The sequence below is a fragment of the Musa acuminata genome, chromosome BXJ3-4, assembly GCF_036884655.1.
Source record: "Musa acuminata AAA Group cultivar baxijiao chromosome BXJ3-4, Cavendish_Baxijiao_AAA, whole genome shotgun sequence".
In the NCBI taxonomy this organism is placed as follows: Eukaryota; Viridiplantae; Streptophyta; class Magnoliopsida; order Zingiberales; family Musaceae; genus Musa; species Musa acuminata.
In genome coordinates, this window is record NC_088352.1 from 4096327 (window position 1) to 4113305 (window position 16979).

The following is a 16979-nucleotide window of genomic DNA, read 5'->3' on the forward strand; positions in this document are numbered from 1 at the left end:
ATTACTGATTTTATTTATTTACTTTCCTTCCCCGTAACCTTGCGCTCTATGACAATGTTGTCGCTTATTGTCGCTCCACGCTCCCTAACGATGTCATCATCGTCCTGCTCTCACAAACATGAATGATCTCATCGAAGGAGCCGAATGCAATCATGTTGGATTAGGGTTATACGAGTAGCAAAAGTCCTAATTGGTATAGCCTGAGAGGGTCTTGACAATGATATTGATAATAAGATGCTAAATTCAAACAATGTGATCTTCCGATGTAAAGCAGAGGTAGCGACCATCAGAGGAGTGGTTAGAGATGCCCTCCTCCAAAGAGCTCGAAGATGAGGGAGAAGTCGATGATAGACCACACGTAGAGGGTCTTATCATCGAAGGCGAAAGTGAGAGAGAGCTATCTCGTCAATTGTGATACACAACCTTGATGGGCCACAACCATGGTGTTTCCGTCGTCTAAGTTCTCTCCTTGAGAGACAACTATCAGGAGAGAAATTGACGACAGAAACAATATGGTTGTGGCTCATCAAGGTGTGTATCACAATCCAAGAGGAGAGAGAAGAAAAAGATATTTAAAATTATTCAAAAAATAATTTTAAAATATTAAAAAAAAATTAAAAAAAGATAATAAATAAGGTTAAGATCCATTTTAGCCCGTATGGTTTTGACCATGGACCACTTAAGCCCTTATGGGTTACTCGTATAAAAAATAATCCTTACATTTTTAAAAACGTAGCATATAAGCCTATTCTGTTAAGTCTATGTTAACAGACGTTAGAGTCAGCTTACGTGACATGCTGAATCATAATAAATTATTAATATAATAATATATATAATTTAAATTTAAAAAAAAAATTATTTTAGCCCTTATGATTTTGGTCATGGATAACTTAAGCCCTAGTTTTGTTCATGTCTAAATAACTCTTATATTTTCAAAAACATAGCATATAAGCTCCTTCTATCAAGTTTGAGTTAACTGACGTTAGAGTTTACTTCTTCGACATGTTGACTCACAATAAACCATTAATATAATAATAAATTATTAATATAATAATGTGTATAATTTAAATTGAGACCACCATCAATGGTAGGAGGCATCGTCATGGAAGCGACCACTAGAAGCAACACCGAGTCACTGCTACCTAGTAGGACATTATAGGCACGTCGTCTCTCCCGTACTAACGATAAGCTCAAGAGCTTTCGGTCATACTTCAGGTGGATGTGTGTCGACCAGTCGGATACTAAGGATATAATGGTCTCCTATCTCCTAGTCCCTCTTCCTCCTCTTGGGCATCTTTGTCCCCACTGCCTCCCACTTCATCCCCTCCTGCACCCTCATCTGTCATGCCTATGACGTGTGGTCCAAATTTCCCTCACTCTCGACTCCGACCTCTCCTACCTCTGTCTCTCCGTCTTCGTTCGCTATTATGGTCTCCGTCATTTCATCTTCTTTGACAAGATAGATATTTTTTTAATTTAAATTACATATATCATTATATTAATGATTTATTAATGATATACTCTAACGTCTATCGACTCAAATTTAACAGGAGAGACTTATATGCTATTTTTTTTAAATAGAAGAGTTATTTTAAATATAATCAAAGCCACATGAGCTAAAATATTTTTTTTAACTTAAATTATACGTGTCATTATATTAATAATTTATTATGAATCGATACGGTACGTAAGAGTTATTTTTAAAAATATAAGAGTTATTTTATATTTTAAAAATATAAAAATTAATTCAGACTTAAACGAGAAGAACTTATATATTATATTACTTATAAAAAAAACTTATATATTATATTTTTAAAAAAATATAAAAGTTATTTTAGATATCAGTAAATCATAAGAACGGTTCACAATCAAAATCACATGAGCTAAATGAAAATGAATCTTAACCCTAATAAATAATAAAAAGAGGATTACAAGCAGTAATATTATAAAAGTGTTATTTATTGCATGAATGTCTAAATTAAAGATCACCCATTGTAAAGTACAAACGACTGCCGTGGACGAGATGCATCGAATCTGTGAGTGGGGGCAAAGACAAAAGAGAGACCAGCAGTGCAGCTCCAGGTTGAAGCAAACCAAGAAAAGCTTCAACAGGATCGATGCAGCTTGTCCCCTCGTTTGCCTCTCTACTCCCTATGCAATAATTTCCATAGATCAGTGATGCTGCAGCGAACATTAAAGCGAAGCTCGCTGTCTATTCCTCCACATCTTAGCATTATTTAATTGCCACAGTCATTACCTGCAGGCGACTTTTATAGAGCCAACTTAGAGTCGTGCATGCCACCTTCCTCATATGCATTTGTTTAAAGGTGAGCATCAAATGCCTTTGAGTTTGCTTTTTTCTTCATCAATGGATACATAAATGTATCTTTACACCAATCGTATAGCCAATACAAAAGACAACCTAACTTATATAAGAGCTCTTGCCAGCTTTAAATATTAGAAAAAGTTCCCACGAAATAGAAAAATCATTGGATCTTTGCTCAAGCAACAATTGATGATCACAACATCAAGTGTAAATGACACACTTGTACATTAGAATAATGTTGCCTCTTTGCTCACCATCTATTGATTCTTTGGAGGTGTCTCTTTGAACTCTAATTGGAAGATAGATTGCACCTCCCTAACTCATGCTACCTACCATTGTCACATTCCTACTCGAGTAACATGACCTAGCTTGTTCTCCCACACCATATCAAACTCAGCAAAGAAAAAAAAAAGGAAAAATCTTGCCTGCTTCAGACATAGCAATCTTCTTTTGAATTTGAAGATAATTATATAGGACCTTTCCAATTTGCATGCAAACTAGGATCCATGCAAATAGTCCCTTCGAACTCGTAAATAATGCACAACTGCAGTCATCATCTTGTCATGCATCTGATAGATGTTGCGTAATGTTACTAATATAGTGTACTCTACTTCTGGATAATGAAACAAATGTTAGCATAGAGAAACTATACATAGATTCTTAAATAAGAAATCTCTAGAAGAAAGGGGCTATGATTAACATAGATCTTGCAAACCTTATATTGTTGATATTGCATTAAGGCAGACATGATCTTTTTGTCAACCAACAAGTTCATCTAATAAGAGAAAGCATGATTGTTACTGTGTCAAATTCACCTAACACATACTGCCACTTCCGCACAACGTTTTGAAAGACTATCCCTTCTGTGAAACAGAACAAAAAAGAAAGAATGAAAAGCCATGCAGTAATCCAAGTACACAAAAAGCAGAACCGGGAGAGGTATCTTCCGACTCAAGTTCAAGAGCTTTGTATTATATCTATCATAGTCTTGATTCAAATGCGAGTAAAGAGGATCATGACTAAGAAGACAGTAAACAGAGGCAGGTGACGTTGGCTTCGTATGATCTTTCAACAACATCCATGTTCTACATGGCATCACCACAAAATACAGCTCACAGGAATGCACGGTTGCGACTCCGACAAACAGATGGAAAAGGAAACTTTAACAAAAACCAAAAAGTTACCTGCTTCGTAGATCCTTTCTCATTTATGGGTGGAAATAGTTACATGATGCTCCTTTCTTGCAGTGCCCCATCTCGTGGAATTTGCATATGCCCGTCTGCCCTCTTGGAGGTAGAGATGATCCCCCACCAGACTGCATCCTGTTCCATGAAGGCCTCTGTTTTGCTTGCCCTGAGTCATTGCCTTGCAAGTTGTCACACCGACCCAAATGCCTGCTTCCACTTTGTGGTGGTCTTGTACTTGAGCTCTGAGAATTTCCAGCTGATGGAACCCAACATGGGTTGATATTTCCTTGTTGTGATCCCCAGGAAGCATCCGTATTCATGGTCCCCTGTGCTGGTGTTTCCCAACTCCGGTTTGCATTTGAGGGTGCCGGTGCTACCCAACCAGGACTAGGGTTTGTGTGATGACCTGGTAAAAGCATGGTCCAAACAGGATTTGCTGTTAAATTTCCTTGCGACTGACCTCCCCATCCAGAAGGTTGCTTAGTGTTCCCCACCACCGGAGATACCCAAGCTACATTCATATTTGTGTTTCCATGTGCTGGTGCTACCCAACCTGTGTTCATCATTGTATTTACCTGATTTTGAGCTCCCAGACCCATGTTCAGATTTGCAATAGTTTGAGCTGATTGTCCACAAGGCATGTTCATGCTACCGTGTGCTACCATTCCCCAGCCAGCATTCATGTTTCCTTGTGGCACTGGTGTCCAATTCATATTTCCAGTACCTTGTACAGGTCCAAGGTTTATGTTTGGATTTTGTGCAGCCACTGCAAAACCAGTGTTTTGAACACTGGATCCAGGATCAAAACCCAGTTGTGTTTGTTGAACAGGTACAAGAGTTGCATTCGCACCAAAATGAGAAGACGAGAGTGTGTTAGAACCATCGGAAGGAAGCGAGTGGGTATTGTTAACTATGGCACAATCAGTAGCAGTGTTCCATCCATTAGGTGTCATGTGTGGTACAGATGGAGTCAACTTGTTACTGCTCTTTGTATGTGTTGCAGAATGCATAGGCTCATGACCTGGTTTGTGTGGCTCTGGGGTGGGAGCTGCAGATGTCTGTGACCTCTGAGCTGAGATTGATTGAACAAATAAGTTAGCAGCTGCATTACTAGGATGAGTGCTTAGATCAGGTGCTTCAGATGAGACCTCCGGGACTAGATTAGATCCTGGATATGGAATAGTTAAAGTTTGATGTAACTGGTTGTCCACAGAAACAGCAAGAGGAGCTGAATTACTCATTGAGTCAACCCTGAAAATTTTGGAACTGGCTGCTGGTGCTAAATTTTCTACTTCAGTCACATGAGTGTTTTCCTTGGGATCTTTAGATGGATCACTAGTCTCCAATTGAAAACTAAGCCTCTCAGGATGGAAGCAAACGGATGAAACTGAAGGCCCCTTTTGAGCACAAGCCACAAAATCACTATTTCTTCCACTTCCATCTGATTTCCTTGTAGTTTCATCAGATGATCTATCATGCACTCTCAGCAACTCCTTGTCAGGATCATGTTGGCCATGCAAGACAAAAAGATGATCCTGCCTATCATCCGACTGAGAAGAAGATAGCTGATCATGTTCAGAAGATAATATCCCACTTGCTGCCGGTCTATGGGACAGGGTCATCTTCATTTCTAATGACTGGTTGCTGCACAAGCCAGCCCCAATTTTGGTGGAACTAGAGCCACCAAAATCCATCACATAACTTGGTCGGTTCATTTCATCCCTCAGAGGCAACTCAGGAGCTGTTTGATTTTCTGAAGCTGATGATGACTCAAGTTCAGAATTCTTTTTGTGAAAGTTACCCAAAGCATCAATTTTATCTGGATGCTGGGTCAAAGCAATGGTTTTCCCCAAGAAAACAGTGTCTGTTGTGGATCGAGATGCAGAATGAGATTTAGCACCATCTAAAATAACATTTTGACCAAGCACAACTTGTCCGGAGCATGTGTCCAATTCCCTCGATGAATGTGATGAACTTCTACTGGATTCATTAATCGTCAGGGAACACTGCAGTTCCTCCCTGCCCCTCGAAGTGCTAACCGAGGCTGAAGTGGTAGTTTGCAAAGAAGCACTAGATGACAAGTGTTTATTTATAGAACCTTCAGCGATCAACCAACATTTGCTACTTGGTTGTGTAGTAGGAATAGACACATTTGATGAATCCCTGGTGTCCCACTTCTCATTTTCTCCAAATTTATATTTTTGTGCATCGTTCTTGCTGTTAGACAATGCAATATTAATACTTCCTCTCTGAATACCTTCCAAATTAGTTGCTGATTGGGAAGTGCTGTTATTGTGAGGTTCCCACTCCGGCAAGTCTTTCTCAAATTGACCAACCAGTGCATCACTCAGTAATATGGAGTCTTCTTGCTTCTCAGAAGTTCTCCATATTTTCAAATTACGAGGGAAGTATCCAGTAGTATTCCACTTTCGTAATTGAATGATTGAAAATGGCCCTTGAACTTTCCCAGAGGGATCTTGATAGTGCCAAATCTTATCCGATTCATTTGCTATTGCTGCAAGCCCACCTGGTAAAGATGCTTTTTTATTTCCTTGCGCACCATCAGCTAACTGTTCAGATCTAATCACTTTCTCGTTATAAAGACTGGCATCTGAAGAACTTGCAATCCCATGATTTTTTGAAGCCTCAGAACTACTTGCCTGGCACACATCATTAGCCTGATTCAAGGAAAACTCGATTGTATTGACACCTCTGACAGAAGAAGAATCTGTAATAGAAGCACCTTCAATCAGTGTACTTCTGTTTGACTCCCAAGTGTTTGAATTTTTCCGTGAACCACTCCAGCTAGCACTTAAAATAGAACCTCCTTTTCCAGGAGACTTAACCTCCTTCCCATTCCTAATGAAGGAAGATCCTCTTGATCTGTTATAGTAATCTGCATGTTCAGAAATCAAATTATACTTTAGATCTAGTCATCAACAAACTAAATGATCTGAGGAAAAACCTTTAACACATGAAATGAAATTCCAAGTTGCCTTATACCTTGTTTTCTTATATCTGACTCTTCTTCCTCGGCAGACTCATAGTCCGGATCCATATGTGGGTCAGTATGTATTTCAGGGACCTCATTAAGCCTACGATTACGCTCTTCAGGTGTGCTCAATAGCTGCAGCTTCTCTACACACTCTCTAAGCGTTAAACGGAGTTAAGGCCATAGAAACATCTTTTGGCAATGCTCATTAGTGCAGGCAATCAGTTAAACATGATCATGCTGACAGCATCAACTATGAAAAAAAAGAACTGCAAGCATGTCAAGTTTGTTGGGAAACACATACTCAGCTAAAAAAAATTACATCGGAGACCACAAAATGTATCACGAAAATGGCAAAGAGCTTGATAAAGTGGTTGATTTGCACCTCACCAAGTTATTGATATTCTATGGAGAATTTTACTCATGACAAGCAACAAGAAAATTAATCAAGCTATAGAGCACAATTGCTATTCATAATGCTCTCTGGAAGACTTGACAAAAGGCTCAACCAGCATCAACCCTCTAGAGATGGTAGGAGCTATTAAGGTATAACAATATTGACTTACTCAAAAGAGAAACTAGTCAACAATTAAAAAAATCTAACTTATTGATTGCAACTCAAAAATTATACAAAAAGAGCAGGAAAAGAACTCCATAATTAGAAAGCCATAGGATCACAGAATAGTAAGGAAAAAATTATTTGCTAACGTAAAGAAAGGTATTTGCTAACGTAATGAAAGGATTTTTTAAGTTGAAGCCACTAATATTCCAATGAATGGTATACAAAACTAAGCAAGCTACAAGCATATGCTATCTTAAACTATTACATCCTATTGACCACAGGTAGCATTTTTCTCTCAGATAAAAGAAACCAGAAGTAATGGAATTGTCCAATCAAGAAGCATTTTTCACATGAGAACTGTCATTTTTTTAATGTTTTTATTAGTAATGAAGAGGAAGAATCTTAGACACCACTTGCAATTTGTAAGTTGCACGAGCCACACAACTACGCTATATGTGCATATGCCAGAAACAGCAACTATGCATGCATATCATTCCTATGCAACTTGGTAAAGCCACACAATAAAATTGCTGATTATAAAGAAAAGTACAAATACTGGAAGATTTAAATCTTGGTCCATTACCAGATTTAATAACCTACCAGACCAGTATGGTACAGGACCACAGGTATATCGAGCAATGTACCAACTTGAAGCGTCTAGTATCATTAAGTAAAAAAAATTAAATGACTTTATGCCAGTTACAAGCTATATGTTCCAAACTGGAACTTAGCCAGTCGATACCAGAACATACTAACCACTATGGTCGAAATTTGAAACCATGGAAATACCATCTATGATGTTGAAGCTAACTATGCTTTGTTGCTTCACCTAGATGACTTTTGATAAGCAAGACCATCAACGTATTTCCAAACAGACCTTGCAGTGGAAGTATCCTGTTTGTTCAATCACCAAAAATGTTCCCAATCAGTCATCTCTGTGCATGCACAAGCAGGAAAACAACCACATGAACAAGCATCCAGGCATACTTTCGTACAAGCCCATAGACACAAGCATCCTTGCACTAGGGATGATGCTTAAGAGATTCTTTCTCAAAATGCACAACCACAGAAAAAGAACCAACCGATGATGCATATTCAATGAACTAACAAGAACAAGAAACCTACCCAAAAGATAGATAATGTGAAAAGACCTATCAATCTAATTGTCTTCAGAAACAATAAACAATATCATAAGCAGAAGGATGCAGGATTCAGTACGACTGAAACAATAAGAAAGTGTAAAATTAAAGGATATTCTTTTCTACGACCTTTTTCACTAGCACGATCACGAAGATGACCAAGCCTTAACTTCTCACTTTCCAACCACTGATAAAGAGAAACAGTATAGCAACCATACCGGAGTGGGAAATCATAAGCTATCCTTAACTTCTCCATCAAAATAAAACAAATTTTAGAGGGAAGACACTTACATCATTTATTCTAACAGCCTGGAGAGATCCAGCCTTTTCCTGAACATCTCCCTAAGAAATATAAACAAAAGTCATTTAAGATATTCTGTTACACATCTAGATCAGGCTGAGAATAAGAAAATAGAGGGGTACCACTGTTAGCCGACCAATAAATCCACATTTAATACTTTGTCTTAAGCGTTTGCATTCCTCCTGCATGAAAAACATGAATCATGTCATGCAAAGATTGATAAAAGCTTGCACAGTCAAAAGACTAACATTTAAATATAATCCATGGCAGCATAAGATAGACAAGGGCAACCATTTTAGAGCCATTAAGGATTTCTACAGAGGCTACTAAAAGTAATTGTCATAAGGGGCTTAACAGCATTGCAAAAAGAGAGCAAGTCAGATCTTGCCTCATGAAAAAATTATCTAATCCATTATTAATTAATCTCAACTATAAGTTATGTCTTGAGAGGCCTGCAAAAAAAAATCATGTTTTGCAATGCTACAATATCCATTGTCAAAAGTAAAAAACTGTTGGTCATCCTAACCTCCTCGGCCCCCCATACAGAACATACACATGCAATCCCAACAGTAAAGAAAACAAAAATAAAGTAAACAGGAGGACCTCCAAGAGCACTAATCTAAGAAATAAAGATCCTAATACGTTGATGAAGAATACAAAAGAAAAGAGATGTTCCTACAATTCTCAGGCGTAAAAACCTCTTATATATAGTGTTGTAAGAGCTAGTATGATGATAATCCCCCCTGTGATCAGCGGCTGCCCCTCCCTTCTTACCCCTGGACAAATGCCCCTCTTGCAGTCTCACCGGACTCTCAGGTTTGTGCAACTTGAGAGGTCAGTTTTCATGAAAAAGGGCATGCATGTATTATTTAATTTGTGATAGATCTTCCTTGTGGCCAAGAAGCGTCAGGACCAGTTATGGGGCCTTGACTGGTTTGAGCCAGTATTTATTGCAATCAAACATGCTGGAAATACAGTGCAACAGTCCTGCTTGCTATCTGATCTTCACAATAGTTTTTCCTTCAAATCTGTCATCTGTTGCATCAGGGCTCTTAAAGATTTGCATGATCATCTGATGCCAGCCAGATTGCTTAGTACAAGTGGCATTCAGATCGCCCATAAGTCATGAGATAAACTTTGTGATAATCAAATAAAATGAATAATAGTCCAATCTCCAATTTCATCTCAAAAATTAAAATGCTCAAACCAAACTGCCATGTTCCACTTGAAGCACATGTCTAAAAGGTTTTCCACAGTCATCTGCCTCATCTCATGTCCTTTCAGATTTTACTTGGCTTTGATTTTAAAAATAAGAACATTTATTTAATCCTCCTATTTGTTAAATATTTAAATATTTGTGATTAATTACTAAAAATATTGTCTATTCTTATTAATAGAAGACATACATGACTAATGCAATATTAGCCAACATATGCAAACAAACACAACTATATAATCATTATGAATGAAAAAAGAGTGAAAAATAACATGGCATCACTTGATCTCATGCTATGTAAACAGCATCTGCTATACATCTTCAGCTGTAGGAATTGTTTGAGAAAGAGGAATCACATATAAGGAGTGATTGTACATCATTTCTTCCTAAAAAGTAATATATTATGGAAGATCAGAAAAGGCAACAGACCATTTATTCCTGCAGGCTTGAAGATGGGCATCCATTTATCATGAAAAATAAGATGGACAGTCAAAGACCAGCTTGCATTTTTGTGGATATGTGCACAGGATAATTTAGTTAAGTATTAATTAAAAGGTCTAGAGTAGAGAAAAACCAAGGAGATGAGCAAGTATAATACTAACAGAGCTTATATGTAGATATAGGAAGAGAAGAAAAAGACATTGCCCTTTAGTGCAGAAAATAAAAACCAAAAACTACACATGAGCAAGAGAAGACATGTTAGTTATAATTAAAAAATGTGAACTCCTGATCTGAAATGGTTTCATGGTGTTAACCTCAAGGTAAAGAGCAACTATAGTATGTTACCTGTCTCTAGAAAGTTAACATATTATGGAAGATCAGAAGAGGCAAGAATCCACCTATTCCTTGTCCTAGAGATGTGCATTCAAATATCACAAAAACAAGATAAATAGTTTAGCACCAGCTGCCATGTTTGTGGATGTGCACATAAAAGAATTTAGTGAATTGTTAATCAAAAGATCTGTAGAAAGAGAAAACCTAGAAAATGAAAAAGTATGAAAACTCAAACATGTTTGTTTTACATAGGTATGGAAACGTGAAGAAAATAATATAACTCCATTCATGCAGACAATTAATACCAAACGTAAGTTGTCAAGAAAAAAGTTCACCTCGGTGAACTCCTGATTAGATATAATATCAATGGGAATAACCTCCTCCTTGTTTAAATTCAGTATCTCAAGTGTGACATTAGTAGTCTTCTTCCCGCTTTTGTATCTTTCTGCTGCTCTGCTTGTACCTGTATAAATATACAGGTAAACATCTGGTGCAAGCAGCATAAAACTAAAAGATATTTAAAAGCAAATGAAGCTTACCAACAACTTGGACTAATCGGTACAGATCTTGCCGTTGACCAACACCAGAAATCCTTATCCTTACAAATGATCCAATAACTTTCTCTTCAAATGAAATATCATCAACCAACTCCTCCATTAAATTGCGACATAGATACATTAAGCTTATGTTATGAACATCGATTGCTGCATAATCATCAAGGTCATTTAGTAGCTCCTTTTCCACCTTCTTTCTTGTTTTCCGTCTCTTGTCGGGCATTATCTTCAAGGATATATCACTAGTTCTTGCATTTATTTGATCAGTATCAGGATCAGGATCTACAACCCCTCCTTGCTTGTCCTCAGTATCCAGTGGTGAAACATCTTTCAAAAGAAAATGTGATTCAAGAAGTTTCAGCATTTCAAAATGCCCCACACGTTGCTTTCCAAAAAGGTTCTGTAGCCTTGAATCACAAACAATCTGGCTTTTTCTACGAGGATCACGGAGTTTATTTGTTTTAATATACTCGAGCAAAAGACCTTGAACATCAAACTGGGATAGAGCAGTCCTATCACCATTTTTCATATGCAACACAAACTCTAAAAGTTCATCTGAAGCCCAGTTGCTGTCCCTGGAGACCGATGTCCCATCATTTTCTACTACTTTTACTGAGCCTTCCTCATTGACAGTGTTTCTAGATCTTTTCCTTATCTTCCTCCTGGAAGAAAGGCTTTCTTTATGCTCTGGAGAGCTGTCTGAACTTGACACTTGTGCTTGTTTAGCATTATGCAAATCATCAGAAGAGTCCTCTTTTTCAGTGGCTACATCGGATTTCTTAGTCGAGTTTTTGGCCCTTGTCAATTCTTCTAATGTCAATGATAATTTTGCTTTCAATTCTAACCAGTAGTCTTTGAACAAATATTCAAAACTACTTTTGTCATCAAAATCTACTCTGATCTGCGTATACAAAGAATAACACTGTGTTATCATATTGAAGATGAGTTGGAGATATTCGAGAATATAATAATAGTAGAAACAAACTAACACAAAGGAGAAACTTGATGTTAATGTTTTCAAGCCAGAACCACTGTGGTAAAAAAGAAAAAGACAAACAATTATCATATCTTAAAAGAACATAACAACATGAAATATGTTGATAGCACCTAAAAGCAGGTGCCCAAGTGCCACGTATCAATTTACACCCAAAGCTGCCGGGTTTCACATTATTTTTATTCCATAGATTCAATGGGATCATACTTCCCTATAGTGCACCAATTTAAGATTTCCCTCTGATTTGCATCATTTAGTTAAATAATTTGCAAGATTAAACTTGAGAATTCTATTGCACGTACAATTGATGTTTATGTCCTATTTTTAGAGGTCACTAAAAATTAACTTTTGGAAGATTAACTTATCTCTTTTTGTAGGAACATAACATTAGATATACTCCGAAATCTTGTAACATACTTGCCACTCAAAACATTATAATACCATATTTACCTCTCTGATATATAAATATATATATATATATATATATATATATATATATATATATATATATATATATATATTTGGGCAACTGAAAATAAATATTTGGTAATATATGTCATTCTTTAGATTTTGTCCTTATATTATTAATTAACCAATTGAGTATATCTAATACAGTGAAGACCCTTTTTACCTCTTTTTACATCTTTCTAGCTTCACATTTATCATCTCCATAGGAAAATAAAGTGAGATTATTTTTATATTTAGGATATACCTTTTAGATTTAACTCAATATCATATACAAACAAATGTTGAATTTCCAATAACATATATATTTTTTCAAAGAGTAAATAGCAAATATGGTATTCTAAGAGTTTGAATGAAAGATATGTACAAATCTTCAGAAAGAGACATTTTGTTACATAGAAATTCCTCTATGAGATTTAGTTTACTTCAGAAGATTCAAATCAAGGTTCCAAAGATTGCAACACAGCAGAAAGAAATATAGCATTCCACTAAGATCTCTAAGCAATAAAATGTGAGATTTTGATGAAGGATGGCCTTTGTGTATCTTTATATTCATTGTTATGCAAATCTGACATATCTGAATTTCTTCCTTCAAACTATTGTTCCTTCTTAACAACAACCCCCAAAATGCTGTCTAGTCCACCAGAATAATTCTTCTGCATCAGCATTATATCATAAATGGTCGAAGCTGCTGCATAAAGACAACTTGGTCCATATATTCTGAGGTGTGAATAAAAACCAACAAGACATGACATATCAAACATGAGGAAAATATTGAAAGCAATTATCCAATTGACTGACCTGACAAAAAGATACTTAACAATCAAACTCAATTCCTTCATCTAGCAAAAAACATTATATGTTACACAATGTTTGGAGAAGACAGTTCATATGTTGACCACAGAAATGAGTATACTTACATCATTCTTTTGTCAGTAGATTGGAAAAACAGAAAAAAGTAATTACAATATATGCAACAAGGTTAAATAGAAAAGGGAGAATGCATGTCAACAACATGTGTTGTATCAGGAACACACAAAAGTTCCCATATTATGTTGACACTAATTGAACACAAAATAATTAAAAAAATTGTAATAAGTTAAAATACTGTGATTTAAAAGAAAAAGTGAAAAGCTTGAAGGGAACCCAGAAAGGCCAAAGCATTCAGTAAAGAAATCAAGAGAAAGAAGATAGACCATTATATTCCAGCAACATTTTCATACAACAAATGAATTCACGCATGAATCGAAGGTAAGTTTCTGTGGTAAATTTTTGTAGAGTTTAATAGGAAGCAACATACAGAATTAGAAAATAGAACAAACCATTTTCTCATTCCCATGCTCATTTGTCTCTATCAGCATCACAGTGCTCATGCATGTTTGGCAGAAGCCTTTATTTCCTCTGACACAAAAAAATCCAGATTCTTTGATGCACCCTCTACACAAAGCATGAGTACAAGTAAAGCACATATGGTGGGCAGATCTTTCGCAGCTGCTACATATATGCCAGCCTAGAATGCAACAATAAAGAATATATACATTAGAGACACTCAACAGGGAATCAAGAACCATGGGTCATCATAACTTCAACAGGATAAGAAATTCAAACATAAAAACAATTTTTGCTCTTATAAATTGTACATCAGAAAGCAGAAAAAGGAAGATAATAAATAGAGAAGAATCGAAATTCTAAAATGTGACAGTCCTTGAATATGATGCTCTCCTGCTAGACTTGTTCATTCAATTCTTCTTACTCCAATTTGAAATCTAAGCTTTGAAAACCTAATACTTGTTAGCTAATATGCCATCAAAATTTCCCCAATAAATCCATGCCTATCATCCACTACTAACCATCCCAAAAAAATCCACTACTTGTTCATCATAAATTTAGCAACATTTTCTAGAAGTTTCTCTCTATAAGATAATTACAACTGTGCAACTTTATAATGAGCTGTTAGCTCAATCAAAACATTGAAGTCATTGACTAATATTTCTGAGAGTTGAAAATTACTAGGACTAATCTAGAATCAAATATAATGGTTACCTATATGATCTCATGGGTGGATAAGAAGAGAGGTTTGTTAGGCAATAATGAACGTGTCTCCTCAGTAATGCCATTATTAACGAATACACGTTATCCTAGATCGGGAACATTTGCGAGGAATTGAAGAGGCAAGCCAACAAAATTGTAGAAGAAACAGTGCAGAACATACCACAGGTCCATCGACCCTTTGCACGGAAAAAAGCCTCATCTCGATTAACACATGAAGGATGGTATACCTTTGGACACCCTCTAGAAACAAAAGAAAGGAAAAACCAGTAAAAACAAAATAGGACATAACAAAATGGCAGTGAAAGCATACTAACCTACGATCACAGACCACAAGATCACCTCCATCAAAGCATATAAAGCACACCTCTTCCTCCTCTTTTCTCTTTGAAAGTGTCCTCGCTGCCTGTCCCTGAGCCTTCGGTGGTCGGCCCCTCTTCCGCCGCCCTCCACCCCTTTGTTCAACAACTGATGTATCATCTGTCTTTGCATCCTTTTGTGCTGGCTCATCATCGATAACATCAGCACTGCCATGAGACATGGTGGATGCATCATGCTCAATCTTAGCAATGTTCTCATCTTCTCTATCAGAGACAGAGGGAAACTCAGCAAGGGAGACCTGAGGCATCGTAAGTTCTTGCCCCCCAACATCTACTATCTGCTCATATAGGGGAAGCGGTACATTGTCCAATTTGTCCGCATCAACCAATGACACCTCTTCCTTCACAGTATCATCTTCCTTCACAGCATCATCATCGCCTGCGGTGGCAAGAGCGTCAGGCTCAAAGGCTGCTACTTTCTCAAGTCGTTCTTTGGAGACGGAGGGTGACAAAGCAACAGGGCTCTTAGGCATTGAAATGTCCTCCCCCCCACAGTTCTCTGCCTGCTTACATGCGAAACTTAGCACACCATCGACATCCATCTGAGTCACTGCCTCTTCCAGAGCAACATCATCGTTTGCAGTGTTGGCACTGATGACGGTCTCAGAGGCAGCAAATTTCAGAAGGCCAACATCAGAGCTACAGGGAAGCATCAGAACCTCTTCCTGAACACCGTCCTTTTCATGATGCTGTAGGGGAACTTGCACACTGTCGACATCCATATTTGCCTCTTCCACAGCACCATCTTCACCAGCAATGGTGGAGGTGGCGTCAGTCTCAAAGGAAGCAAATTTCAGGAGAACGCCATCAGAACCAGAGGGAGACAGAGCAGGCGAGCCCAGAGAACTCGAAACCTCTTGCTTGAGACTATCCTTGTCCTGTTGCCATTGGGGAATTAGCGTTCTTTTGGTCTCTTCCGCTGCCATGTGCAGTACCTCCTCTTTCAAGAGGTCACCTGCATCAGGCTCAAATGCGATCACTTTCTCAAAACCTCCATCAGAGCAGCAGGAGGATCCCACAGGAAAGCCCTGAGGCAACGAGACCTCTGCCTCATCGTGCTCCGCCACCTGCCCCCGCAGGAAAATTGGTGAGTCATCGGCTTCCTTCACCTCCAATGACGCCGCCTCTCCATCACCATCACCGGCGTAGGTGACATCAGGGACAGACTCCAAGGCGGCAAGTTTCAGGACATCTACGTCCGAGCCGAAGTGGGGCAACGCCACGGAGGAGCCCTGGTGCACGGAAGAACAACCAGCCTCTCCTCCGCACTCCGCCCGATCGCATTGGGAAAGACGGGCCTCGTCAACCCCCACCGACGGCGTCGGTGGCGAATAGGGCTCCGCGACGTCCCGGGCATCCTCTCCTCCCGATTCTTCTTCCATCGACCGTTTCAGGCAAGCAAACGGGAGAACTCCGAACTAGGGTTCCGGAAAACTCTGATCTTCCCGGTTTCGGCCGGATTGAGCAATGCGAAAGGAGGCGTTTTGCCTCGATTCCATTTCGCTATGATTCCCGCTGGAGATTTCTGATACATTCGTTTCCTGGTGAGGGTTGGCAATCGTGCACAAAGCAGTTTCGGTCTTCCTGGAACATGTAGATGGACGGTCAAGATGAAAGCGAGTTTCGGATAAACGGTAATCGAATACCTTCTATAAATTCTCCGTGAAACAAGCTTTGCTGCGTTTGGTGGCGATCATCGAAATCCCCCCTTTTATAAATGCTACAAAGAGATGATTTTTTTGCCCTTTTTCTTAGAAAAAAACCATATTTTGAATATTTTCTAATCGGTAACTCTATTTTAATTTTTTAAATAGTACTTCTAATTTTTAAAAATATTTAAATTTTTTTATATCTGTTATAATATTTTGGCCGTCATAATAAAGATATTATAAAATCTATTTAAGAATATTATAAATAATCGAAATAAACTTTTGGCATTAATCAAACTAATTATAAATTTAAAAACATAATATTATAATAATAAATGAGTAATGACAGTAAAAAAATGATATGATATTATTTATAATATTTTTTGTATAT

The 16979-nt window shown here is 37.8% G+C and overlaps 1 protein-coding gene across 1 annotated transcript; it reads right to left on the bottom strand.

Moving 5' to 3' along the window:
- Positions 1-3270: 3270 nt before the first annotated feature.
- On the bottom strand, positions 3271-16506 carry LOC135636827 (zinc finger CCCH domain-containing protein 19-like). The gene is made up of 10 exons (XM_065148901.1): positions 14877-16506; positions 14723-14802; positions 13833-14020; positions 11037-11952; positions 10833-10960; positions 8630-8689; positions 8498-8548; positions 8323-8393; positions 6517-6668; positions 3271-6409 (listed from the first exon to the last, which is right to left on the bottom strand). Exons 1-10 carry the CDS (start codon positions 16319-16321, stop codon positions 3534-3536), a joined length of 5967 nt encoding a protein of 1988 aa, XP_065004973.1. The 5' UTR covers positions 16322-16506; the 3' UTR covers positions 3271-3533.
- Between the last annotated feature and the right edge of the window lie 473 nt (positions 16507-16979).